Raw genomic sequence first — 26,802 nt, 5'->3', positions numbered from 1 at the left:
GGAGAAAAGTACATGATCATCTCAATTGATACAGAAACATCATTTGATAAAATTTAACATTTCATGATAAAAAAAACCAACCAACTAGGAATAGAAGGAAACTATCTTAACATAATAAAAGCTGTATATAAAAAATAGCAAATATCATACTCAATGATGAACAACTAAAGTCTTTTACTCTAAGGTCAGGAATAAGACAAAAATGCCCACTTTGATCACTTCTATTTAACATCATATTAGAAATTCTAGCCAGAGAAATTAATCATGAGAAAGAAATAAAGGTATTCAAATGGAAAAAGAAGAAGGAAAATAATCTCTGTTTATAGAAAATATAATTTTATATGTAGAATTTCCTAAAGATTTCACAAAAAACCTGTTAAAACTAATAAATGAATTAAGCAAAGTAGCAAGATATAAAGTCAACATGCAAAAATCAATTGCATTGTTATACCCTCACAATGAACAATCTAAAATTAAAATTATGAAAATAATTCCAATCACAATAGCATCAAAAATAATACAATACTTAGGAATTAACTTAACCAAGGAAGTGAAAGACTTGTACAGTGAAAACTACAAAACATTACTGAAATAAATTAAAGGAGAAATAAATAAAGGGAAACATCTTATGCTTACGGATTAGGAGACTTAATATTGTTAAGTTGTTAATACAACCCAAAGTAATTTACAGATTCAATGCAGTCCCTATCAAAATCCCAATGGCATTTTTAAAGAAATAGTAAAACCTATTCTCAATACAGAATTTCAAGAGGCCCCAAATAACCAAAACAATCTTGAAAAAGTACAAAGCAGAAAGACCTGTACTTACAAATTTCAAAACTTACTATAAAGCTATGGTAATCAAAGCAATGTCATATATAAAAATTAACTCAAATGGATCAAAAACTTAAATGTAAGGCCTAAAACTATAAAACTCTCAGAAAAAAAATAGGACCAAAATGTCACAACATTGGATTTGGCAATCGTGTCTTAGCTAAGACTCTAAAAGCACAGGCAACAAAAGAAAAAATAGACAAATTAAATTTCATGAAAATTTAAAAAATATTGGGCATTGAAATACAATGTAAACAGAGTAAAAAAAGGCAGCTCATGGAATGGAAGAAGATATTTGCAAATGATATGTCTGATAAAGGATCAGTATTCAGGAAATAGAAAACTCCTAAAACTCAATGACAAAAGACCCCATTTATAAAATAGCTTAAGACTTGAATAGAAGTTTCTCCAAAGAAAATACACAAATGGACTTCTTTTGGAGGGGCGTGCCCAAGATGGCTGAATAGGAACAGCTCCAGCCTCCAGCTCCCAGCATGAGTGACACAGAAGACGGGCGATTTCTGCATTTTCAACTGAGGTACCAGGTTCATCTCACTGGGGAGTGCCGGACAATCAGTGCTGGTCAGCTTGTGCAGCCTAACCAGCAAGAACTGAAGCAGGGCGAGGCATTGCCTCACCTGGGAAGCACCAGGAGGAAGGGAATTCCTTTTCCTAGCCAAGGGAAACTGAGACACACAACACCTGGAAAATCGGGTAACTCCCACCATAATACTGTGCTTTACCAAGGGTTTTAGCAAATGGCACACCAGATTATATCCCACACCTGGCCCAGAGGGTCCCACGTCCACGGAGCCTCCCTCATTGCTAGCACAGCAGTCTGAGATCTAACTGCAAGGCTTCAGCGAGGCTGGGGGAGGGGCGCCTGCCATTGCTGAGGCTTAAGTGGGTAAACAAAGCCACCTGGAAGCTCGAATTGGGTGGAGCCCACCACAGCTCAAGGAGGCCTGCCTGCCTCTGTAGACTCCTCCTCTGGGGACAGGACATAGCTAAACAAAAAGCAGCAGAAACCTCGGCAGAGATAAATACCCCTGTCTGATAGCTTTGAAGAGAGCAGTGGATCTCCCAGCATGGAGGTTGAGATCTGAGAACGGACAGACTGCCTGCTCAAGTGGGTCCCTGACCCCTGAGTAGCCTAACTGGGAGACATCCCCCACTAGGTGCAGACTGACACCTTACACCTCACACTGTGGGGTACACCCCTGAGATGAAGCTTCCAGAGCAAGAATCAGACAGGTACACTTGCTGTTCAGCAATATTCTATCTCCTGCAGCCTCTGCTGCTGATACCCAGGAAAACAGGATCTGGAGTGGACCTGAAGCAAACTCCAATAGATCTACAGCTGAGGGTCCTGAATGTTAGAAGGAAAATTAACAAACAGAAAGGACGCCCACACCAAAACCCCACCAGTATGTTACAATCATCAAAGACAGATAAAACTGCAAAGATGGGGAAAAAGCAGAGCAGAAAAGCTGGAAATTAGAAAAATCAGAGTGCATCTCCCCTTCCAAAGGAACACAGCTCATTGCCAGCAATGGAACAAAGCTAGATGGAGAATGACTTCGACGAGTTGAGAGAAGAAGGCTTCAGTCGATCAAACTTCTCAGAGCTAAAGGAGGAACTATGTAACCGGTGCAAAGAAACTAAAAACCTTGAAAAAAGAATGGATGAATGGATAACTAGAATAATCAATGCACAGAAGACCTTAAAAGAACTGATAGAGATGAAAACCATAACACAAGAAATACATGACAAATGCACAAGCTTCAGTAACCGACCCAATCAATGGAAGAAAGAGTATCAGCGATTGAAAATCAAATGAATGAAATGAAGCAAGAAGAGAAGTGTAGAGAAAAAAGAGTGAAAAGAAATGAACAAAGCCTCCAAGAAATATGGGATTATGTGAAAAGACCAAATCTACATCTGATTGGTGTGCCTGAAAGTGACAGGGAAAATGGAACCAAGTTGGAAAACACTCTTCAGGATATCATCCAGGAGAACTTCCCCAACCTAGTAAGGCAGGCCAACATTCAAATTCAGGAAATACAGAGAATGCCACAAAGATACTCCTCAAGACGAGCAACTCCAAGACACATAATTGTCAGATTCACCAAAGTTGAAATGAAGGAAAAAATGTTAAGGGCAGAAAAAGGTCGGGTTACACACAAAGGGAAGCCCATCAGAGTAAAAGCAGATCTCTCAGCAGAAACTCTACAAGCCAGAAGAGAGTGGGGGCCAATATTCAACATTCTTAAAGAAAAGAATTTTCAACCCAGAATTTCATATCCAGCCAAACTAAGTTTCATAAGTGAAGGAGAAATAAAATCCTTTACAGACAAGCAAATGCTTAGAGATTTTGTCACCACGAGGCCTGCTCTACAAGAGATCTTAAAGGAAGCACTAAATATGGAAAGGAACAACAGGTACCAGCCATTGCAAAAACATGTTAAAATGTAAAGTCCCTCGATGCTAGGAAGAAACTGCATCAACTAGTGAGCAAAATAACCAGTTAATATCATAACGACAGGATCAAGTTCACACATAACAATATTAACCTTAAATGTAAATGGATGAAATGATCCAATTGAAAGACACAGACAAGCAAATTGGATAAAGAGTCAAGACCTATAAGTTTGCTGTATTCAGGAGACCCATCTCACATGCAGAGACACACATAGGCTCAAAATAAAGGGATGGAGGAAGATCTACCAAGCAAATGGAAAACAAATAAAAGCAGGGGTTGCAATCCTAGTCTCTGATAAAACAGACTTTAAACCATCAAAGATCAAAAGAGACAAAAAAGGCCATTACATAATGGTAAAGGGATCAATTCATCAGTAAGAGCTAACTATCCTAAATATGTATGCACCCAATACAGGAGCACCCATATTCATAAAGCAAGTCCTTAGAGACTTACAAAGAGACTTCGACTCCCACACAATAATAATGGGAGACTTTAACACCCCGCTGTCAACATTAGACAGATCAACAAGACAGAAAGTTAACAAGGATATCCGGGAATTGAACTCAACTCTGCACCAAGCGAACCTAATAGACATCTACAGAACTCTCCACCCCAAATCAACAGAATATACATTCTTCTCAGCACCACATGGCACTCATTCCAAAATTGACCACATAGTTGGAAGTAAAGCACTCCTCAGCAAATGTACAAGAACAGAAATTATAACAAACTGTCTCTCAGACCACAGTGCAATTAAACTAGAACTCAGGACTAAAAAACTCAATCAAAACTGCTCAACTACATGGAAACTGAACAACCTGCTCCTGAATGACTACTGGGTACATAACGAAATGAAGGCAGAAATAAAGATGTTCTTTGAAACCAATGAGAACAAAGATACAATATACCAGAATCTCTGGGACACATTTAAAGCAGTGTGTAGAGGGAAATTTATAGCACTAAATGCCCACAAGAGAAAACAGGAAAGATCTAAAATTGACACCCTAACATCACAATTAAAAGAACTAGAGAAGCAAGAGCAAACACATTCAAAAGCTAGCAGAAGGCAAGAAATAACTAAGATCAGAGCAGAACTGAAGGAGGTAGAGACACAAAAAACCCTCCAAAAAATCAATGACTCCAGGAGCTGGTTTTTTGAAAAGATCAACAAAATTGATAGACTGCTAGCAAGACTAATAAAGAAGAAAAGAGAGAAGAATCAAATAGATGCAATAAAAAATGATAAAGGGAATTTCACCACCGACCCCACAGAAATACAAACTACCATCAGAGAATACTATAAACACCTCTACGCAAATAAACTAGAAAACCTAGAAGAAATGGATAATTTCCTGGACACTTACACTCTCCCAAGACTAAAACAGGAAGAAGTTGAATCCCTGAATAGACCAATAGCAGGCTCTGAAATTGAGGCAATAATTAATAGCCTACCAACCAAAAAAAGTCCAGGACCAGACGGATTCACAGCCAAATTCTACCAGAGGTACAAAGAGGAGTTGGTACCATTTCTTCTGAAACTATTCCAATCAATAGAAAAAGAGGGAATCCTCCCTAACTCATTTTATGAGGCCAACATCATCCTGATACCAAAGCCTGACAGAGATACAACAAAAAAAAGAGAATTTTAGACCAATATCCCTGGTGAACATCAATGCAAAAATCCTCAATAAAATACTGGCAAACCGAATCCAGCAGCATATCAAAAAGCTTATCCGCCATGATCAAGTGGACTTCATCCCTGGTATGCAAGGCTGGTTCAACATATGTAAATCAATAAACGTAATCCAGCATGTAAATATAACCAAAGGCAAAAACCACATGATTATCTCAATAGATGCAGAAAAGGCTTTTGACAAAATTCAATATCCCTTCATGCTAAAAATGCTCAATAAATTTGGTATTGATGGAACATATCTCAAAATAATAAGAGCTATGTATGACAAACCCACAGCCAGTAACATATTGAATGGGCAAAAACTGGAAGCATTCCCTTCGAAAACTGGCACAAGACAGGGATGCCTTCTCTCACCACTCCTATTCAACATAGTGTTGGAAGTTCTGGCTAGGGTGATCAGGCAAGAGAAAGAAATAAAGGGTATTCAGTTAGGAAAAGAAGAAGTCAAATTGTCCCTGTTTGCAGATGACGTGATTGTATATTTAGAAAACCCCATCGTCTCAGCCCAAAATCTCCTTAAGCTGATAAGCAACTTCAGCAAAGTCTCAGGATACAAAATCAATGTGCAAAAATCACAAGCATTCTTATACACCAGTAACAGACAGAGAGCCAAATCATGAATGAGCTCCCATTTACAATAGCTTCAAAGAGAATAAAATACCTAGGAATCCAACTTACAAGGGATGTAAAGGACCTCTTCAAGGAGAACTACAAACCACTGCTCAGTGAAATCAAAGAGGACACAAACAAATGGAAGAACATACCATGCTCATGGATAGGAAGAATCAATATTGTGAAAATGGCCATACTGCCCAAGGTAATTTACAGATTCAATGTCATCCCCATTAAGCTACCAATGACTTTCTTCACAGAATTGGAAAAAATTGCTTTAAAGTTCATATGGAACCAAGAAAGAGCCCACATTGCCAAGACAATCCTAAGCCAAAAGAACAAAGCTGGAGGCATCATGCTACCTGACTTCAAACTATACTACAAGGCTACAGTAACCAAAACAGCATGGTACTGGTACCAAAACAGAGATATAGACAAACGGAACAGAACAGAGCCCTCAGAAATAACACCACACATCTACAACCATCTGATATTTGACAAACGTGACAAAAACAAGAAATGGGGAAAGGATTCCCTATTTAATAAATGGTGCTTGGAAAATTGGCTAGCCATAAGTAGAAAGCTGAAACTGGATCCTTTCCTTACTCCTTATACGAAAATTAATTCAAGATGGATTAGAGACTTAAATGTTAGACCTAAAACCATAAAAACCCTAGAAGAAAACCTAGATAATACCATTCAGGACATAGGCATGGGTAAGGACTTCATGTCTAAAACACCAAAAGCAATGGCAACAAAAGCCAAAATTGACAAATGGGATCTAATTAAACTAAAGAGCTTCTGCACAGCCAAAGAAATTACCATCAGAGTGAACAGGCAACCTACAGAATGGGAGAAAATTTTTGCAATCTACTCATCTGACAAAGGGCTAATATCCAGAACCTATGAAGAACTCAATCAAATTTACAAGAAAAAAACAAACAACCCCATCAAAAAGTGGGCAAAGGACATGAACAGACACTTCTCAAAAGAAGACATTCATACAGCCAACAGACACATGAAAAAATGCTCATCATCACTCCCCATCAGAGAAATGCAAATCAAAACCACAATGAGATACTATCTCACACCAGTTAGAATGGCAATCATTAAAAAATCAGGAAACAACAGGTGCTGGAGAGGATGTGGAGAAATAGGAAAACTTTTACACTGTTGGTGGGACTGTAAACTAGTTCAACCATTGTGGAAGACAGTGTGGCGATTCCTCAAGGATCTAGAACTAGAAATACCATTTGACCCAGCCATCCCATTACTGGGGATATACCCAAAGGATTATAAGTCATGCTGCTGTAAAAACACATGCACACGTACGTTTATTGCGGCACTGTTCACAATAGCAAAGACTTGGAATCAACCCAAATGTCCATCAGTGACAGACTGGATTAAGAAAATGTGGCACACATACACCATGGAATACTATGCAGCCATAAAAAAGGATGAGTTTGTGTCCTTTGTAGGGACATGGATGCAGCTGGAAACCATCATTCTCAGCAAACTATCGCAAGAACAGAAAACCAAACACCCCATGTTCTCACTCATAGGTGGGAACTGAACAATGAGATCACTTGGACACAGGAAGGGGAACATCACACACCGGGGCCACTGATAGATGAATAGGTAAATAAAATATGATATATACATGCAATGAATATTATTCAGCCTTTTTAAAAGGGAGGAAATTTTATAATATGCCATAATACGGATGACCCTTGAGGATGTCACGCTAAGTGAAATAAACCAATCACAAAAAGACAAATACCATATGACTCCACTTATATGAGGATCCTAAAGAAGTCAAAATCATAGAGACAGAAAGAATGGTGGCTGCCAGGAACTGGGAGGAGGGGGAATGAACTGTTTAATGTGTATAGAGTTTCAGTTTATGTCATGAAAAGAATCATGGAGGTAGAGAGTGGTGATGGTTGCACATTTTGAATGTATTTAATAACACTGAACTGTATTCTTAAAATGGTTATGATGGGAAATTTTATGTTATGTGTATTTTACCACAATAAAAAAAATGAAAAAAAAAGAGAGCATAATGGCTATCCTATCTTGCTGTGGCTATTAGTCTCAAAGCAGTGCCAATGAAAGCGCTTAGGAAGGTATAAAGTGACTTTTGAGCATGGCATCAATGATTCCATTACATATATATGTAACATTACTCTCTCTTCATTTGAAAGCTAAGAAGACAGCTTTTTAGTGCAAAATCCAATGTTATTTCTACCATGTAAAAGAGTACTATCAACTTTTAATAAAACTGACATTAGAAATATAAAGAAGAAACTCAATCTCTTTGATGTTCAGATTCATTTCAATGTGAAAAGTGTACAAAACAAAAATCCAATCAAATACATAAAAGAAGTGTACCTTGGCCCAAGATGATTGTGCCCTTGAGTTCAAGCTGCTAAGTTCTAACTAACAGTGCCAATGCCAGCAGGTGATATGGATGCTCAATATGGAAGACAATGGGTGGCATTCTCTGGACATCAGAGCCATATGTAGGTAGCGGTCCTGAAAATTTGGCATGTTGTCTTTTTAATTGACGGGAACTGGCTGATTGGCATTCTCATGAATTAAACTAATAATTACAACCCCATTAATATGATAGTGTTATTGTTTTTCTCCCTGAGGGTAAGGATACTTCAGAACAGGGCCAGATAGTAATATTTAGGTTTTATGAACCACATGATTACATATGGTTCACAACTCTGCCACTGTATTGCAAAAACAGCCATAGACAATAAGTAAACAAATGGGTTGGGCTGAGTTCCAACTTAATAATATTAACAAAATAGCCATGGACCAGATTTGATTCAAGAGCCATAGTTTGCTGACTCCTGGCTTTAGAATACCATAAAGATAAATTCTGGACCTCCTCACATCCCCTGGCTGTATATATCATATAATTGGCCTCTACGAGGTTTTAATGCAGCTACAATCCTACGGTTAAACAAACTTAGAAGGTGCCAAAGCCTGGAGAAACCATCAAACCAGGTGGCCATTTGGGCAGACAATTCACAACCTAACATGATTATCTAAGGCCTTACATTTTTCTCAAAGCATTGTTTGTCAAATAAAGCAATGTTTAAAATGTAATATTGAAGCTTTGAAAATAAACTGCTGTTCTCCAGAGTAAAGTTACTGATGTTTTGATGGGAAAGAAAGAAAAGTGCTTTCCAATTCCCAGAAATGTTTTGAAAAAAATGCAACCCAATGCTGGCTTCCCATTTATGAGTGCTCAAGTTTACCTTTTGCTTTCTCATAATAAAAGTCAACTCATTGCCAAAGTTCATTACTGTTCTAAGTCAAAAATAACCTACCACTCCAACTTCTCACCTTCCTTATGACTCTCTCTCTCTTACCCTAACATGTCTAGAAATGTAAGGAAGTACTGTCAGAGGCCTTCAGTAGGGCAAATTTAATGTTGTATCTCCATTTGTCCATATTTGAATCGATGACTCACTCTCAGCTTGGCAGCTGCCCCTTTAACCATACGGACCAGTCTAGAATGGCACTGAAGGCGAAACAAGCCTTTTATTGCTCTCAGGAATGTGGATTTTGAGACGGGTGGGTTTAGGTGGAATCTCACAGACATAGGTTCAAGAATACTTTTGTTCTTGACCAAGTTTCATAACCTTTTTGAGATCCTGAACCTCAGTTTCTTCATCTACAAAATGTGTTAATATTTGCTTCATAGGATTAATTAAAAAATAGTGAGTGGCAAATGGCAAATGCTAATAAATGTTCATTTCTCTCACTTTCTCTGTATGCCCCTATGTACCCTAAATTGTATTTGTTCATGCTGACAGCAGGTTTTATTGTAAACTCTCATGTATCCCCCAGTAACTGCCTCTGAGCACATTGTAAGTGTACAGCTACATAAGAATCATGTAAGGATCTCTGCAAAAGGTCTTTGAACAGGGAAAGACTGAAGGTAGGAAAATTAATTGACTAAAGATAAACCATAATCCCCAGAGTTTTTCAAGGTCAAATTCATTTGGTTTATTTCCTTTTGGAGAGGAGCCTTGAGGTATGGTTTAAGCAATTAGAACACAAATGTCTTGAGAACAGAGACCTTGTCAGTTTCATCAATCAGTGCTCAGAACTCATCTCAGGCACCTGGTGAGTGCTCAATTAATATCTGTTTTCTCGACTAACAACTGAGCATTCTTAGGTCTGATTTGCTTTTGTATGAACCATGAGGAGTTTCTGGAGCTTTGCATAAGGAAGGAGCAAGGTTTTTATGGAGAAGGAACATTGAATAAGAGTGGCACCATTTACAAACTATTTACCCCGAGCATGCAATTTATGAAATTATAATTCAGATTCCCCAGTATGAAAAGTTGATCTGAAATGGGTCAGAGGAAAGTCTAATGTCCACTTGAGGCCAATTTCCGACCGGATATGGCACCTTGAAGCCATACCAACAAGATTCCCTCTAACTTCATTTCCCACGTGGAAAGAGAAATCCTGCCATTGCTCAGCACTTATGGAGAATCAGCATAGTGTTAGGTACAGTGGGGTAAAGAGAAGTTGTTTCCCCAAAAGGGTTTAAATTTCCTCATGGTTTTTCATGTTCTGTAAAAGTGTGAGAGATCCAGCAGCACTAACACACAACGTAGTTCACATACCTGAAAACATCATCATGTGCTGAAAGTTCCAGGGGATCTTCTGTTTTCGGCCTAGATTCAGGAGGAAGGAGAGGGGATATATGTTGCAGGCTCTGGCAACAAAAATTGCTAGCTGTAGATAAGCACAGGGAACCATTGAGGAAAATGTTGCTGCAATGATGGTTTGAATCCTTGAGCTTAAATATTATGTCCTTAAGCTTCTCTACGTTATGACCCAAAACCCAGAAATAAACATGCCAATTCACATTTGTCCAACTTGCTTTCAAAATTTATATTTCAATGTCGTTATTTCCAGAAATAATAGAGAATTCTATCTTTCTCTGATACTGGCTTTAAAATTGTTAGCCCAATACCATTTTAATCACTGTAAATTTTCTAATCACATTTATATTGCTGATGACTGACTATCCTCAATTCTGCTGTAAAATGTGAGGCAGAGACCATTCAGATGCTGTAGCATTATCTTCCCAAATGGCACTTTAGAAAGGATAAATGTGCTTCTGTTCATGTTTACCATCTTCCTTCTTATCAGTTTATATTTCCTATATCTAGCAAGATTTGCGTACCTTTTTCTTTTGGTGAATTAATTTTGAGAGGAATTACCTGTCTAATTACATAATACAACTGTTGCTTTATGTGGCAATTTACTAAAATCAAAGTTTTATAAGTAAAAGTCTTTGAAAATATTGGTGTTCTTCATCTTTCCCTTTTTGTTGTCTTTGACTCCTTCCCCGATGGGCTATTCTAGTTTGTCCTCAATGGGATGGAGTTATTTGGGAAGAGGTAACTTCCTTTTAAAATCCAGGTTTTGGATGAAATTTTAGGGTTCAGCTGAATGCTCAATGAAAAGAGACTAAGAAGCGAATGCAGATGTGTAATTAGAACACAGTTTATAGAGAGGAATTGCCTCTCCTGGCTGTTAGGATTATCTGTGATCCAAGGTGGCCTCGGCCCATCTTCTAAGTGGGAAGAAGGACAACAGTTGCTAACTGTCTTTGGGGACATTCCTAATGGCTCAACCTCCTTTTGGATAGACATCCATTCCCACTGGAAATACCTCCTGTCCCAGGCCTAGAGCTAGGAAAAACCCCTGCATTAAAAGTGAGGTCTAGATTTTATCTGTCTTCATAGGAAAGGAAGGGTGCTATCTTATTCAAATGAACCTACATTTGAACAATGCTTATAATGTTGAAAGCACATGCATCATGCTCATTTCATTTGATCATCTGTCCTATTTTTGAAGTCCTCATTGGAAAAGAGATTTCATCATCTTGCAATGAAAACATTTCTAAAGCTGAATAATCCTGGATGCTTCCTGATATACTCTAATGCAGATTAAGTCTGTTTCTCTATAAAGAATACACTGACATAATTTTTATGTAAGTGATTCATAATTATAGTTAAACATATTTTGACTTGAAAAATATCTTTTCCTTTAATTTCCCCCTTTATTTCCATAGTTCTTTCCAAAGTTCTTATCCTGAACCATAATTATTTAATGGAGGTCCAAATTTCTTAGGATGCTTTTCTCCCCTAACTAGAAATCACATATCTGCCTTGTGTCTGAACCTTGCAGTGGAATTTAGGAAACTGCTTTAACAATTTAACAGAATAATCAGTAAAAGCAAGTCATTTGTTATTTTCTCTAATCACCCCATGTTCTGTATTTCAAAGGATACAAAGGCTCCAAGTATAAAAAAAGCATTAAAGATATGATTCTGGAATGTGAACAGTGCCAGGCCCATGTAACAGAAGATGACGTTCTCTGCCAAAAAGTTCATAAATTCAAACAACTGAAACAAAACATAAACAAAAAACCATTAATTATAACTCAGGTTTGAGTGCACTTACTTTCTTGTAACTGTATTTGACAACTGACTGGGTGTCCTTTATCTGGAAGTCCACCCCTTTGGCCTTGTGCTTAGCCTCTGAAGGAGGATGGAGGCCCTGGCTCATGACCCAGCAACAGATGCCACAGCCACATCAGCATCTCATTCTTTCCAACTGTAAGGCTGCCAGAGATACCCCCGGATAATATTAACCAGCGATCCTTCCATGGAACAATTCCTACTAAGATGACAAAATAGTCCCTGTTAAAGAAACTGAAGCTAAGTGATTTGCTGAAGGTGTACTCTAGTAAATGACACAAAGATTGTTTACTCTCTGTGCACATTACCCAGTAGATCCACTTGACTTCCCAGGCACTGGACAACTTTTTTTTTTTTTTAAGCTTAAACTAAATTACCCTTCTCAGGCAGGCAGGAGGGACAAAGTTGGAAAACTTAGAAACCTGAAATAAGGATGAATGTCAATTATATTTTAACATTAGAGTGATCAGTATATTTCAAACCCTAGACAATGAGACTCATTAAATTGACTGATGTAGGTATATCCATTAAATGTCTACAATTTCTAGCTGCTAAAAAGAAAATGATTAATCCCAGGGATCAGTTTTTGCAGCAAGAACACAATAGATACATCAAATTCAGTCAGAAGAATAGAGTAATAACATGCTATGATGAGGGATGTTCCCAAGAGTTATTCTCAGACCATTAACTAAACAATTTAAGTTGAACATGAAAAACATTCTCCAACTTTCAGATTAAAAGTAAAATGGAAATGTGTCCAGGGGCTACAACAAAGGCTGATTTGGAAAAGACTTTATTTTATGTTCCAGACTTCTCATTTGGAAATTTCTGAGACTTCATTCCTGGACCTACATAAATCACATGTTAGGTAAATATCTCTGGAGGCATTTCTCATGACTTTTTAAGGACTCATTATTTTTTCATGTAATGTATTTACAGCCCCACAAATAATGCCCAATACTGTTCACTGACAGTTGACAGAAAGAAAAGTAGAATCTTGTCAGAAACATTATTTAAAACCAGTAATAGAAAAAAGGATTAAAAAAAAAAACAGTCCCTTTGGTACAAGACAGTTTTTTCTGCAGGGGCGGCTATCATCAATTATCCTGAGTGCTTGCTTTACATTCCAGGCTGGCTCACGGAAACAAACACTGTCACCAAAATAACCACAGAAAATTTGAAAACATCAGGAAAAATGTAGGAGATAGGGAATATTTCTCTGCCTCGTTATATCTTTACTTTTTCAAAAAGTGAGATTTGGCTATTGTCTTAATCTCCTCAGGCTGGTGAAATGAAATACCGTAAATTGAATGGCTTAAACAACAGAAATTTATTTCTCACAATTCTGGAGGCTGGGAAATCCAAAATCAAGTTGCCAGCTGATTTGGAGCTCATGAGAGTCCTCTTCCTGGTTTGTAAAAGGCCATCTACTTGCTATATCCTCACACCGAGGAGAGAAAGATCATCACTTTTGTGTTTTTTCTTATAAGGGCACTAATCCAATTTCTAAGGGTTCTATTATCACCATCTAACTCCCTCACAAGGGCCTCACCTCCAAATATCATCACAATGGGGATTAGAGCTTCAACATATGAATTTTTAGAGAACAAAAACATTCTGTCCTTAGTAGTTATTTAGTTTTTTAATATCAATAAACAAATATCAAGGTTAAATTTGTAGCGCCTCTCTTTCTTTTGTCCCCATGCCAACTGTATTATACCCTAGAGTGAACACTTTGCCACCTGGACTCTATTCAGCCTCTCTTTAATGGCCTTACCCCAATTTCCGCCTGGGGAGCCCACTTCATTCCCTACTCTCAGCCCATGTGTTCATGCCTCCCTAGCTCAAACATGGAGCATATAATTTAGGACTAAATCACTCAAATTGGTGCATTTCTTTAGGCAGCATGTTTGACTCAGAAATGAGTGTGACATGTTTGGGCCCCAAAATATTCCATTTTAATTGAACAAATTTAATGCAGGGAATGCTGAGACAAAGGTCCCCACCTTTTCACAGGGTGAGATATCAGAAAGATGCTTGCCAGGAAGCTGCTGGCAGCCATCTTGGAATCACAGAGGAAATGACTGCTTGAAAGAGAAGCCAGTTCCTGATAACAGTGTTTAATCTTCTGTATTCAATCTCTCCCAAAACAAAATTTACCCTTGGATTTTTGCATTGAAGAGATCACAAAATCACTTTTTGATTTGAAGTGACGTTCTATCATTACTCTTTTACAATCCTGTTTTAGTTAAATGAACAAAACGAAACACTTTTTCACTCCAGACAGATTATAAACAAAAGGGCGTGGGGTCAAATTTTTGTCTCTTTTCAGATAATAAGAAAGTCTGTTACCTTTGTCCCCCTCACCTCCACCATCCAATTTAAATCTATGCATCATCTTAAAGAAAGAAAAGAAGTATATAGGAAAAGTCGTTTTGTTTTGATTTTTTCTATTTGTTATTGAGATGTGATGGGAATCTTTGCTCAACATTTTACATGGAGGCCCATAATTTTAAATATTTGTTTTAGTGATTTGCTTCCTCTGAATAACCTAGGATTTTAACTTGATTTACTCACTCAACTAATTGATATCTAAAACTTCCCAGCATTACAAGTAACTGTGTACATACACATAGTACAAAAGTTTTGTTTTGCATTTAGGTCCATTTTTGAACCTGCTCTTTGTTCCTGTTGTTATCTATTCTGCTGTCAATACTGCACTCTTTTAAATTAATGTGGATCCATAATACATGATAATATTTCATAGTCTAGACTGTTCTCACACCCCACATTATTCAGAATTTTCCTGGTTATTTTTGCATGTTTAAAGAAATGTTGCAGCCTGGTCAACATGGTAAAACACCATCTCTACGAAAAATACAAAAATTAGTCAGGGATGGTGCTGTGTGCCTGTGGTTCCAGCTACTCTGGAGGCTGAGTCAGGAGAATAACTTGAACCCGGGAGGTGGGTGCTGCAGTGAGCCGAGATCACACCACTGCACTCCAGCCTGGGCAACAGAGTGAGACTCTGTCTCAAAAAAATAAATAAATAAGAAAGAATGAAAGAAAGAGAGAAGGAAAGAAAAAAAAGAAAGAAATGTGTTTCTTGATGTTTAATCACCTGGGAAAGTTCATACATCATATGTTTATAATTTAAGATTAAAAAATATTACCAGCATCCCAGAATCACTCTTCTCTCTCACAATATCTCTTTCCACAATTTAACTACTATTAGCACCTCTACCACCACAAATTAGCTTTTCTTGTTTTTCAGTTTTATATGAATGGAATTGGACAATACATACCCTTGCATTTGTCATCTTTGACTCAGCAATATGTTTGTGAGATTCTTCATTTTGTATTTAGTTCATTTAATATTAATGTTTCACAATGTACTTATTCATACTACTACTAATAGACACTTGGGTATTTTCTAGTTTGGGGCTATGATAAATTTTGCTGATAAAAATACATGTTTGCCTTTCTGCAGAATTGTTGGGACATAGTGCCATGCAGTTTCCCAAAGCGGTGGTATCAATTTGCACTCCAATCAGCAATTGTAGTAGCTTTACATCTTGCCAACACATTTTACTGATGTTTTCTGAAATGACACTTTTGCCACTTGATATTGCCACTTGAACTTAGAAATCAACTTTTCAATTTCCGCAAAACTTACCTATTGGCATTTTAGTTGGAATTGCATTAATTTATAGATAAATTCAGATAAAATGTACTTCTTTTTAATATTGAAGCTTTGGATCCATGAACATCATATATCCTTATAATTATTTTGGCTTTCTTAAATTTTCATATAAGGATTTTTCACATCTTTGTTTAGATTTATTCCTAGATATTTGATGTTTCTTGTTATTATTGTAAATAGTACCTTTTTCAAAGTTCCTTTTCTAATGTTCATTGCTAGATTCACATATACAATTGATTTTTAAAATTGACCTAGTATTCAGGGCCTTATTAAATTTAGTTAATAATTCTCATAGTTTATTGGTAGTTTTTGCTTTCAAATAAGGGTAGGTTTTTTTCCTTTCCAGTCATCATACATTTTGCATCTTTTTGTTTGTTTCATTACACTTGTTACGACCTCCGGCACAGTGCAAAATACAAGTGAGATATGGGCATCTTTGTCTTTTTCCCAGTCCCAAAATGAACATTTTCAATATTTCCTATCAAATTTATAGAAATTCTGAACAGACTAAAGAAGTTCCCTTTTGTTCTTAGTCTATCAGAAATAGACCCTAAAAAGGTGTTGGTTTTCATAAAGTGTTTTTCCTTTACCTATTAAGATGATCATATGGTATTGGTTTTTTCGCTTTTAAAATGTTGTTAATTACATTAATTGATTTTCAAATGCTAAAGCAGTCTTGCATTCCTGCAATAAATCTTACTTGGTCATTATATAGTAACCTTTTTTATATACCACTGGATTTAATTTGCTAAGATTGTGTTTAGGATTTTTGTGTCATATATTTTATACAGTTTTATCAGATTGTATTGTTAAAGTTACTTAGGTATCACAAAACAGGTTCCTGTTCTCTTCCTTAAATGCTTAGAAAAATTCTGGGCTTGGAGTTTTTTTGTAGGAAGATTTTTAATTACAGATACAAATATTTTAATAAATATGGGTTTAGTCAAATATTCTATTTACTTTTGGATCAGTTTTAGAAAGTTACATTTTTCAAAGAATTTGTCATTCCATCTACATTTTTGTATTTATTGGCATACAATTGTTCTTAATATCCTCAATATTTGTTTCTGTAGTTATATCTTTCCCCATGTTATTAGGAAATTGTGTTACTTTTTTTCATTCTGGATGAATCTTGTAAGGTAAGTTATTAATTTTATGAATGTTTTCAAGAAGCAACTTTGGCTTTGTCGATTTTTCTGTATGGTACCCTCTCTTCCCATTTTATTAATTTCTCTCTTTATTATTCCCTGCCTTCAGCATAGCTTAGTTTAATCTGTTTTTATTTAGTACCTTGGTTCTTCAAGTCCTGGATGTCATGGCTGCTCATATCAGACACCTACTTTTCTGTGTATGATGCAGCTTTTCTAGTTGCTTTCTGAAAGAGAGCTGTCCTGACATCTGCAGTCTTTCCTAGCTAGCGCTTCTTGTATGTATATTTTTCCAGGTGAAAACCAATTTTTGTCAGTCCTTCCTACCTCCCAACCATTTTATGGTACTTTATTTTATGTTATTTGTAATGTTATGGTATATATAAGATACCATAAATACCATAAATTTATAAAATATCAAAAATACCATAAATACCACAATTTTAGGGTATTTATAAAATATCATAAATGCAATAAAATTTGCATTTTATTGTACCACAATAAAAATGTATATCAATTTAGAACGAAATAGGAGTTTTATAATATAGTTGGGAAAAAAGATAGTTTGGAAAGATTTACAGTAAAAGTTGACTACTTTGGGTAAAAATAACCAGAAACCAAAGATGGATTCTAGCTCACTCCTTATACTCAAATTAGAGAAAAATAATCAATTTAAAGGAGAAAACAAAACCTACTTATGAATTATTCAATAAGTCATCAGTAATTTTGTACACATGTTTTCAATCAGGAAATTTTATAAGAATTGTTTGTAGTATAAAAACCTGGAAACAAATATCCATAATATAAGAAGCAGTTAAATAAATTATAGTATAATACATTCATATAACAGCCTATATTTTAAGGAGTTCTATATGAACTAGTATAGAAAGATATCAAAGATCTATTGTTAAATAATAAGGATAAATCTAGCTGAGTATTAACATGTACATATCCATGTAACTTTCACTCACTCTGTGGACATTTGCATAATTTTAGTTATAATGAGGATAATTTTAATTATGCAGATGCCCATAGAGTGAAAGTTATATAAAATTTCTTAGATAAAATTCCTGACATGAGTTGTCCTCTGATGAAGGGTATACGTTAATTTTTCTTTTTAAGCATACTAAAAATCTGCCTTTCAGAAAGAATGGACCAATTTGCATCTCTACAAATGGTGCAGAGGGTGCCCTTTTCCCCATACTCTTACCAAAGTGTTTTTTTATCAGTTTTTAAAAACCTTTGACAATATGATACAATAACTTATTTTAAATTGTAGATGGTTGTTGGCATTTTAAAAAAGGCTTCTTTCATAGCAATACGACAGTCCTGATTAGCACTCCTCTGTCTATTTATATCATGTAACAACATTTCTTTGAATGAACAGTCTTCATAATAATTTCCTTCTTGGGGCATTTAATGAGAATTTGTGGGCAAATTCAATTTTGTTTCATATGCCAAAATCTCCTGAAGACATGTTTCAAAGGGAGAATCTATACAGCAAGGCCAGCTGACAGAACCAATTTGACCATTAGGACTTTATTGCCTGAGTCTGGCCCGAAGGAGTAGGCGATCACTGAGGGAATAAACTTATTGGTCAATTTTGGATAAAATTTTAAAAAATGAAAAAATTCTTCCACCCCAAAGCCAGTAATAATCATCACAATAACAACACATTTCAAACTAGTCAATTCAGTGTTCAATATAAATAACTTCAAATCTACTTCCTCCCCACTCAGGGTCAGTAAAAAACAACTTGACTCAACTTTTTATTTATCCAGTACAGTAAACATTTATTTTGTTTCCATTACTTCACAGTTTGTGAGCATTTGGAGAGGACCCAAGTTAAAACTAATCTTTGCTTAGCAGGGCTTTTTTTCAAGGGGCAGGGGGGAAGCAAGTTAACAGTGCAAACAAGACTGGGGAAATGTTTAAACTGCATAAGAGGACAATCTGTGTTTAAAAACTCTGAAAGTTCATGGTAACCATTCATATGTTAATTAAGTGATGTAATCTAGTTAGCACAAACCACGTTCTCTGAAGACTTATTGGATACTATGCTTTTTAGTCTGAGTTACTGTATTTACTAGAAAGTAAAAGAAAAAGTCATATCTATTTTATAAAATATGTTTATCACTAACTCTCATTGACCTTTTTCTTCTATCCACACAAAAAATGTAATTTTACCATATCATTATGGTTCATAGAGAAATATTACAGCAGTTCAATATACCTGGCTACTACTAATTAAATTCACAAGAATTCCTCAACATAGCTTTTATGAGGCTCGACACAACCTACTGACTTTCATCTACTTGTCCATGAAATGCACTGAAATTCATTGTAACTGAGATGTTAAAGAATCTCAAAACTGCAATGAAAATTAAATGAAATGGTTATTTTCTTTAGAATTGTATCTCAGAATTAATCTTGGCTTGCATTTTCATTTTACTTATAAAATTTGTCTTTATTCCTAACTGGGACCTTTCTATACAGAATAGCTCAGATTTCATTTTTATATACTATTATTAAGTACATCTATAGCTATTTTGAACAAAGCTGGCATATAGGTGAATAATTTTTATTCCTGCGTTGGGGAATTTGCAAATAAACTTTATAATAAATGCTATTGAAATGATAAACTTTTGCTCCTAGGATTTCATTTAATTAATATTTTGGGCTGAGTATGTGGACTCTATTGATGGTGCAGGACAAAGTGGGGCTTTCTAGGCCCCTCCCATTCTTCACCCATTCACAGTGGCATGGAAACTGTGTCTAGAAGGGGAGATTCTCAGTGTGGTTGGGGATACTAAGTGGGGCAGGGACTGCACAGCAGCTGAGGGCCTCTCTCTTACTCTCATGTTCTCACTGGGGCTGGTGGTCTAGGCAGCCATGTGGACTATAAGGCCTACCACCCTGTTGCTGTAAGCAAATTCATGGTCATATCAGGAAACGAGCTTGACAAAGTGGTCGTTGAGAGCAATGCCTGTCCCGGCATCAAAAGTGGAGGAATGAATGCCACTGTTAAAGTCAGAGGAGATAACCTGGTGCTCAGGATGCTCAGGATGCCCTTGAGGGGGCCCTCCAAAGCCTGCTTCACCACCTTTCTGATGTCATCATATTTGGCAGGTCTCTCCAGATGGCAGGTCAGGTCTGTGACTGATGTTGGCAGTGGGAACATGGGAAGGATATGCCAATGAGCTTCCTGGTTCAGCTCAGGGATGACCTTGCCCATGCTTTGGCAGTGCCAGGATATGCAGGGATGATGTTCTGGAGAGTCCTGCAGTCATCACACCATGGTCTCCCAGAGGGGCCACCTACGGTCTTCCAGGTGGCATTGATGGCATGGACATGGTCCTGAGTCCTTCTATGATGCTAAAATTGTCATGGATGGCCTTGACTGGGAGGCTAAGGAGTTGGTGGCACAGAAAGCATTGCTGATGACTGTGAAGTTGTTTTTGCACGTCTCATGATTTACGTCCATCATGAACATGGGGGCATCAGAGGAGGGGGCAGACATGATGACTCTTTTGGCTCCCTTGTCTAAGTGAGCCCCAGCCTTCTCCATGGTAGTTAATACACTGGTGAACTCCACAACATAATCAGTGCCAGCATCACCTCCATTTGATTGGGGTAGGATCTCGCTCCTGGAAGATGATTATGGGATTTCCACTGATGACAAGCTTCCCATTCTCAGCCTCGACGGTACTGTGGAACTTGCCATGGGTGGAATCATACTGAAACATGTAGCCCATGTAGTTGAGGTCAATGAGGGGGGTTGTTGATGGCAGCAATATCCACTTTGCTAGAGTTAAAAGCAGCACTGGTGACCAGGTGCCCAATACAGCCAAATCCATTTACTCTGGCCTTCACCTTCACTATGGTGTCTCAGGGATGCAGCTGGGGCTGCAAGGGAAGATGTGGCTGTCTACTGAATGGAAGGAGAAGCGAGCTGCTTCTCGGATTTTAATGTTCACTCAGTTCCAAGTACTCAGGAAATGTGTTTGAGGTGAAACCAATAATTCCCATGGGCTGTAGAGGTGGTATAGGAGATGAATTATAATAAAGACCTTTACCATCAGAACATAAGGATTCTGAAGGCTTTTTTGCCTATTAAGGTCATGGTTCCCAAATGAGGTTTCTTCTATAAAGTTGAAGATTTACAGTCACATATACGTAAAGTGCAATCTTTGGAGATCCTTCTATATCTAAAGCATTATAGTAATATCAATATTACTACTTCTAAAATAGTAACAATGCTAATGAAATTCCTATTTTTTAGGACCTAAACTGTACTAAGAAATGTATTAAAAGCTTTTACATACTTTAACAATTTTTAAAAACCTTTATGTTATAAAGTCAACAAAACCCAGGAATTGGTAATAATATTCCCATTTTACCATTGGGAAAACTACATTCAAAGGCATTAATGCACTTGCATTAATTACACAGTAAAGGGAAGAGGTCAGTTGTCCTGAGTTTTGTCCAAGGCTCACACCATTTCTGCCAGATTAGGCAGCCTCCCCATTGTATAAGATTCAGGCTCTCAAGTGGCAAGATGTTTGAATATTTGTAACACTTTCAAGTTTGCAAGGCATATTTTCATACATACATCTTGTTTGATCATCAGAACAAGTCAGGGGTTGGCAGGGAAGATATCAGTGACTCTGACCATATTTTTCCCAGGTTAAAAAAACAAACTTAAAAGGTAAATTTCTTTGTACCCAATTAGTGGAAGCAACAGGGTGTGGCTTGAGGCAGGGGATACTTATCCTCTCCCAAATATTTATCACCACTCACCCATCCAAGCCAATCCCTCCTACACTCATTCTCTCTCCCGGCTCCCCAAAGGCAAAACAAAAGCTCTTGCCATGTATTTGAAGTTTTAAGACAAATCCCTTTCCAAATAACCCTATTTTCAACCCAATTTCTTCTTCAGAGAAGTTCTGTGTTTTGCTTTGTGCCCTACAGTAACATGATAATGATTATATATAGCTTTATATATGCACATAAATTACACCTATAGATTATGTATATGCCTAGAGTAAGACAAATGTCATCCAGTTTGGCAGGCTGGGCTCCAAACCCAACATCAGATTCTTCAAGTTGTTTAGGACTATCCAGTCCCTATAGTAGAGGAGGTGTACCACTTAAGTGTTCAGAGAGCTGCTCTTTATCATATATTTCTTTGTTTGAGAATTTTGGGGTTCCCAATGCACTCCTGCTTGCTACCCAGCCCTCTCCCATCTCTTGTATTTCATTGTCTTCTTTTAAACTTAATCTTGCTTTTTAAAAACATGAGATTTCAAAAGCACAGCCTATAAAAACACAACAAAACACATTTTAGGAAGATGAATAGGCATCATTAAGTAAGTAAACTTAATATAGGAAATAAATGTAGTTACAGCTACAAGGAATTGAGCTTCATTAAACTGAATAAATACTGAACAAATACTGTGGCTAGATTTCCTTGAAACCCTCAAGCTTATAACTTAAGGGGAAGGCCATTTTCTCTGAAATTACTTAATTACTTTAGCCAGTAAATACTGGTAACAGTATTCATATTTCTGGAAGTTTTCCACTTTTGACTCTTCCCTTTAAAAATCTTTTTTGCTATTAAAGTAAAAGTCATTACAGGATTTTGTAAGGTTGCATTTAAGTTAATATACCATTAAGTTAAGAATAGCTTCTCATGTTTGCACCTTCACAGAGTACTCATCATGATACTGCTCAGAGATATTGGTCACGAAATAAGATAGGCCTTAGATCCATTTTGATGAATTTAAACACAGGTACACGTATGCACACAGAGTTTAAACCATAAGACTTCAAGAATAGAATTACTTTGTAACGTAGATAGTCCAAACATCCATTCAAATGCTTGATTGCTCCTAGACGTTTGTTGAGGGGCTACTCAACCTGGAACTGAACATTGCCAAAGTCAGAAACCTCACTACTTCCTAAGGAAGTGAATGGCATTTTTGGACCTATGTAACTGTTAGAAATCCTTCCTTATGTTCAGCTAAAATTTGGCTATTACTTTCAACCACTTCTCCTACTTCTTTGGTTCACAGAAAATAAGTCACATAGGGTATCATTTTATTTTATATTGCTTGGCTCTAACAGCAGAGAGAGGATTTTTATCAGAATAGTTGCAGCAGTAGGCAATTCCACAGTTTAGGCAGCAACAGCCACTTTTCATTGAACAGTCTTATTAGTCGTGAAAGTAAATATTTTGCTGCCAGTAGTTTGTGGCTGACATATGAGGTCCTGAGTCTAGAATATCTACAAAGGCTGGGGGACTCTTTTGGAGAACACTTATTTGAATGTAATGCTGGTTACATTCAAATAAGGGTCCTGCAAAAAAATTTTCTCAGTAAATCTAATGGTACTGGTCTTTTGAAAAAATAAAAGTTGTAGAATAACACAATTAGTTTCTCTGTAGTTTTGCCAATAAATACTAACGAAAGAAAATTGCCTAGTTGAAACAATATATTTTCTGTGCAGAAATTAACATTGTGTCTTTAAAAAAATCCCTTAATGAATAAGCCAAGAAAAACATTGATATTAATATCAGGTGCTGGTATGGAAAATTCACACATTATCACAGTTTTCAAAGGTTAACAGTCCCTTTTCTTTAACTTTTTAAATTTAGCTATTCCTGACCTCCTTCCTTATTCATCTTTTGCATATTATCTTAAGATTTTATTTTTTAGAGCAATTTTAGGTTCATAGCAAAATTGAGAGGAAGGTATAGAGATACCCCATATACCTCCTACCCCAACACATGTACAGCCTCTCTCATTATTAATATCCCTCATTAGAGTTGTGCATTTGTTACAATTAATGAATCTATGTTGGGGAATCATTATTAGCCAAAGCCCATAGTTTACATAAATGTTCACTTAGATGTTAAACATTACTTGTGTATCTTTTTGTCTTTGTAATTAGCCTATGCTAAACTCTTAGGTGGGAGTATGAATAATACATGTCTTAGTTCTGGCTTCTATAATAAATATACCACAGACTGGGTGGCTGAAACAACAAACACCCATTTATCACAGTTCTGGAGGCTGAGTAGTCCAACATTAAGGTGACTGCAGATCTGGTGTTGAGAGCTCATTTCCTAGTTTGCAGATGGCTCTTTGGTTGTATCTTCATATGCTGGAGAGCAGAGAGAATGAGCAAGCAAGCTCTCACGTCTCTTCTAATAATGGCATGAATCCCACTAGTGAGGGCTCCACCCTCATGACCTAATTACCTCTCAAAGGCCCCAACTCCAAATACCATTAAGCTGGCGGTTAGGTTTCAACATGGGGGATACAAACATGCAGTCCATAGCAACACATGAAAAAAGGGAAGATTTCTAATTATGATTTTTTAAGGTGTCTGAATTGAATACCAAAATCCTAGCCATTGCCAGTCAGATGAGTAACAACTGTTTAAGACATGACTGAGGAACTCCACTCCATCCACTATGAGAACCATGTGCTCTTTCTAAATTAACATCTACCGCTGGCAACAGAATATTAAGTCTCAGATATCTTGAGATGTGTTTGATCTCTTCATGCCAACCCAATCCCTTGATAAAAGTATTGCAAACTAAAATATGCAGGATTGAGAACATTATTCAGTGATGTTTCATAATCAGCCATGTCACAGTGGAATGCATTAGATCATCAGGACAAACATGAAACACTAGAATCAAACCAGTATTCATTCAAGCAGGCTTTGTCACCACCAGTGCTGCACCTGTCTGAAATAAGTTTCATAACCAGCTCGAAGACTTCAAGAGCTTACTTGTTTTCTATTATGTTATTCCCAATAAACATTTTCATTTGTGTTAGTGTATGTTATACTGATATTCCTTTGAAAAACTTTCTGAATTTGGTAGTTTTATATATTCTACTGTAACGGTACAACAGTAGTCAGAACTTTTCAGAAAAATTTCTTTTACAACATATCCCCCATCTCCAATTTATGAGGAAAAAGAATAAGAGGACTAATTAAACTGATTTACTATTTAACCTGACCAAATTCGTTGCTCAACTTTTCCTTTTGCTTTTGGGTCATCTTTTGGGTAAGATAGAAAAGTAAATATTTCACAATTTAGAAGGTGAAGAGGCACAGATGCTTTCCTTGTGTATTTCAGTAAGATTTTAAATCTAATAAATGGACATAGCACTCAACTTTATACTACATGTAAAAAGTGATATTAAAACTCTTTTTTTTTTTTTTTTTTTTTTTTTTTTTTTTTGAGACGGAGTCTGGCTCTGCCGCCCAGGCTGGAGTGCAGTGGCCAGCTCTCGGCTCACTGCAAGCTCCGCCTCCCGGGTTTACGCCATTCTCCTGCCTCAGCCTCCCGAGTAGCTGGGACTACAGGCGCCCACCACCTCGCCCGGCTAGTTTTTTGTATTTTTTAGTAGAGACGGGGTTTCACCGGGTTAGCCAGGATGGTCTCGATCTCCTGACCTCGTGATCCGCCCGTCTCGGCCTCCCAAAGTGCTGGGATTACAGGCTTGAGCCACCGCGCCCGGCGATATTAAAACTCTTAATTTTTGTTCTACAGGTGGTTATAAATTTACTTGATTTAACTAACAAAGAAAATAAAAAGCTACAACAAATGGTTAAAAATCATTGTCATTAGGCAGATGACTTTGAATTCAATTTCTGATCTATGGCAGAGTGGGCTATGGAAAGGCATGCAATAGAAAGCTTGAAGCTTAGAGTAGAACATTGATTCTTCGGGACATAATAAGAAATTGGAGACTGTAAAAGAGGCTTTATAAATCAGAGAAATAAATGAAAATGAAAGACAAAAAATACATGACATTTGGATAATGTCATTTAATTGGAGAATAGGCTATCAGATAATTTTTATAAAGGCATGGTTATAAATAAATCAATAGCTGATGAAAATTATATTTGCTTGACTTGTTCCTTTGTAATGGATAGTTAAAAAATAGTGACTGTAGATTGTCAGTGTTTATACTAAACTCCAGAAAATTCTTATTTTACACTGATTAAGTTTTTTGAGCTTTCTTTTGATGAGATTTATAAAGCTCCCTTCTGTAAAACCTCTGTGTTGAAGCTACTGCACACCCTTGACGATACAGGCAAAATGTCAAAAATTATAAATTATTACAGTGTAAGAGTGTATTTCTCTTTGTTTCCAAGGAAGAAAGTTATATTTCATATAAAGACCATGCATGCATAACACAGCTCTGAAAGACAGCTTTAACTCTGACTTATTTCTGTAGTTTGGGGTCAATTTTGTTTTTGTTCCAATCTATTTAGGTCCTTCAAAGTCACCCTACAAAGATCCCTGGGAAAGTGCTCTTGTATATATGTATTTATGATTATTTTCAAAAATTAGTTTATTTGAAAAAAATTATATACATATATAAGGAGAAAGACTGTACTATAGATATGTACTAGAAGCTCTTAGTTTCACTCTCTAGACTAATCCTGTATTTGTTCTGTAAAACATAATGTCTAATGTCCTCTAAACACTAAATGCTGATGGTTAGTAAGTTGCTCTCCAGTATGCCCAGGTAACTTCTGCTTCCACCACATGAATTTTATGCTTAACAAGAACCATGCTTGTTCCAAAATTTGTTTATGTCGACTTTAAATTGATATTTGTAATCGCATAATTTGTATAGATTAAATGTAAATATGAAAGAAAGTTTATGTTTTTCAAAAAACTAAGTTAAATATGCAGAAAGACTAGATAAAATTAAATTGCTTAGAAAATATTACTAAATTAGTAGTGAGCAGGACAATTGTAAAATGTTGCAAAAA

At 36.6% G+C, this 26,802-nt stretch overlaps 1 protein-coding gene across 1 annotated transcript in view; it reads right to left on the bottom strand.

Moving 5' to 3' along the window:
• Nucleotides 1–26,802, bottom strand: part of SLC9A9 (solute carrier family 9 member A9) — a 592,312-nt gene that overhangs the window by 216,066 nt on the left and 349,444 nt on the right. The window contains exons 10-11 of the mRNA XM_008008833.3: nucleotides 11,959–12,072; nucleotides 10,280–10,391 (exon numbers count right to left, since the gene is read on the bottom strand). Coding sequence (XP_008007024.1) covers nucleotides 10,280–10,391; nucleotides 11,959–12,072 — 226 coding nt within the window. The remainder of the gene's footprint in view (nucleotides 1–10,279; nucleotides 10,392–11,958; nucleotides 12,073–26,802) is intronic.

Source organism: Chlorocebus sabaeus, chromosome 15, assembly GCF_047675955.1.
Source record: "Chlorocebus sabaeus isolate Y175 chromosome 15, mChlSab1.0.hap1, whole genome shotgun sequence".
Classification (NCBI taxonomy): domain Eukaryota; kingdom Metazoa; phylum Chordata; class Mammalia; order Primates; family Cercopithecidae; genus Chlorocebus; species Chlorocebus sabaeus.
Note: the sequence above shows the minus strand (reverse complement) of the source record. Positions and strands in the feature narration are given on the sequence as shown.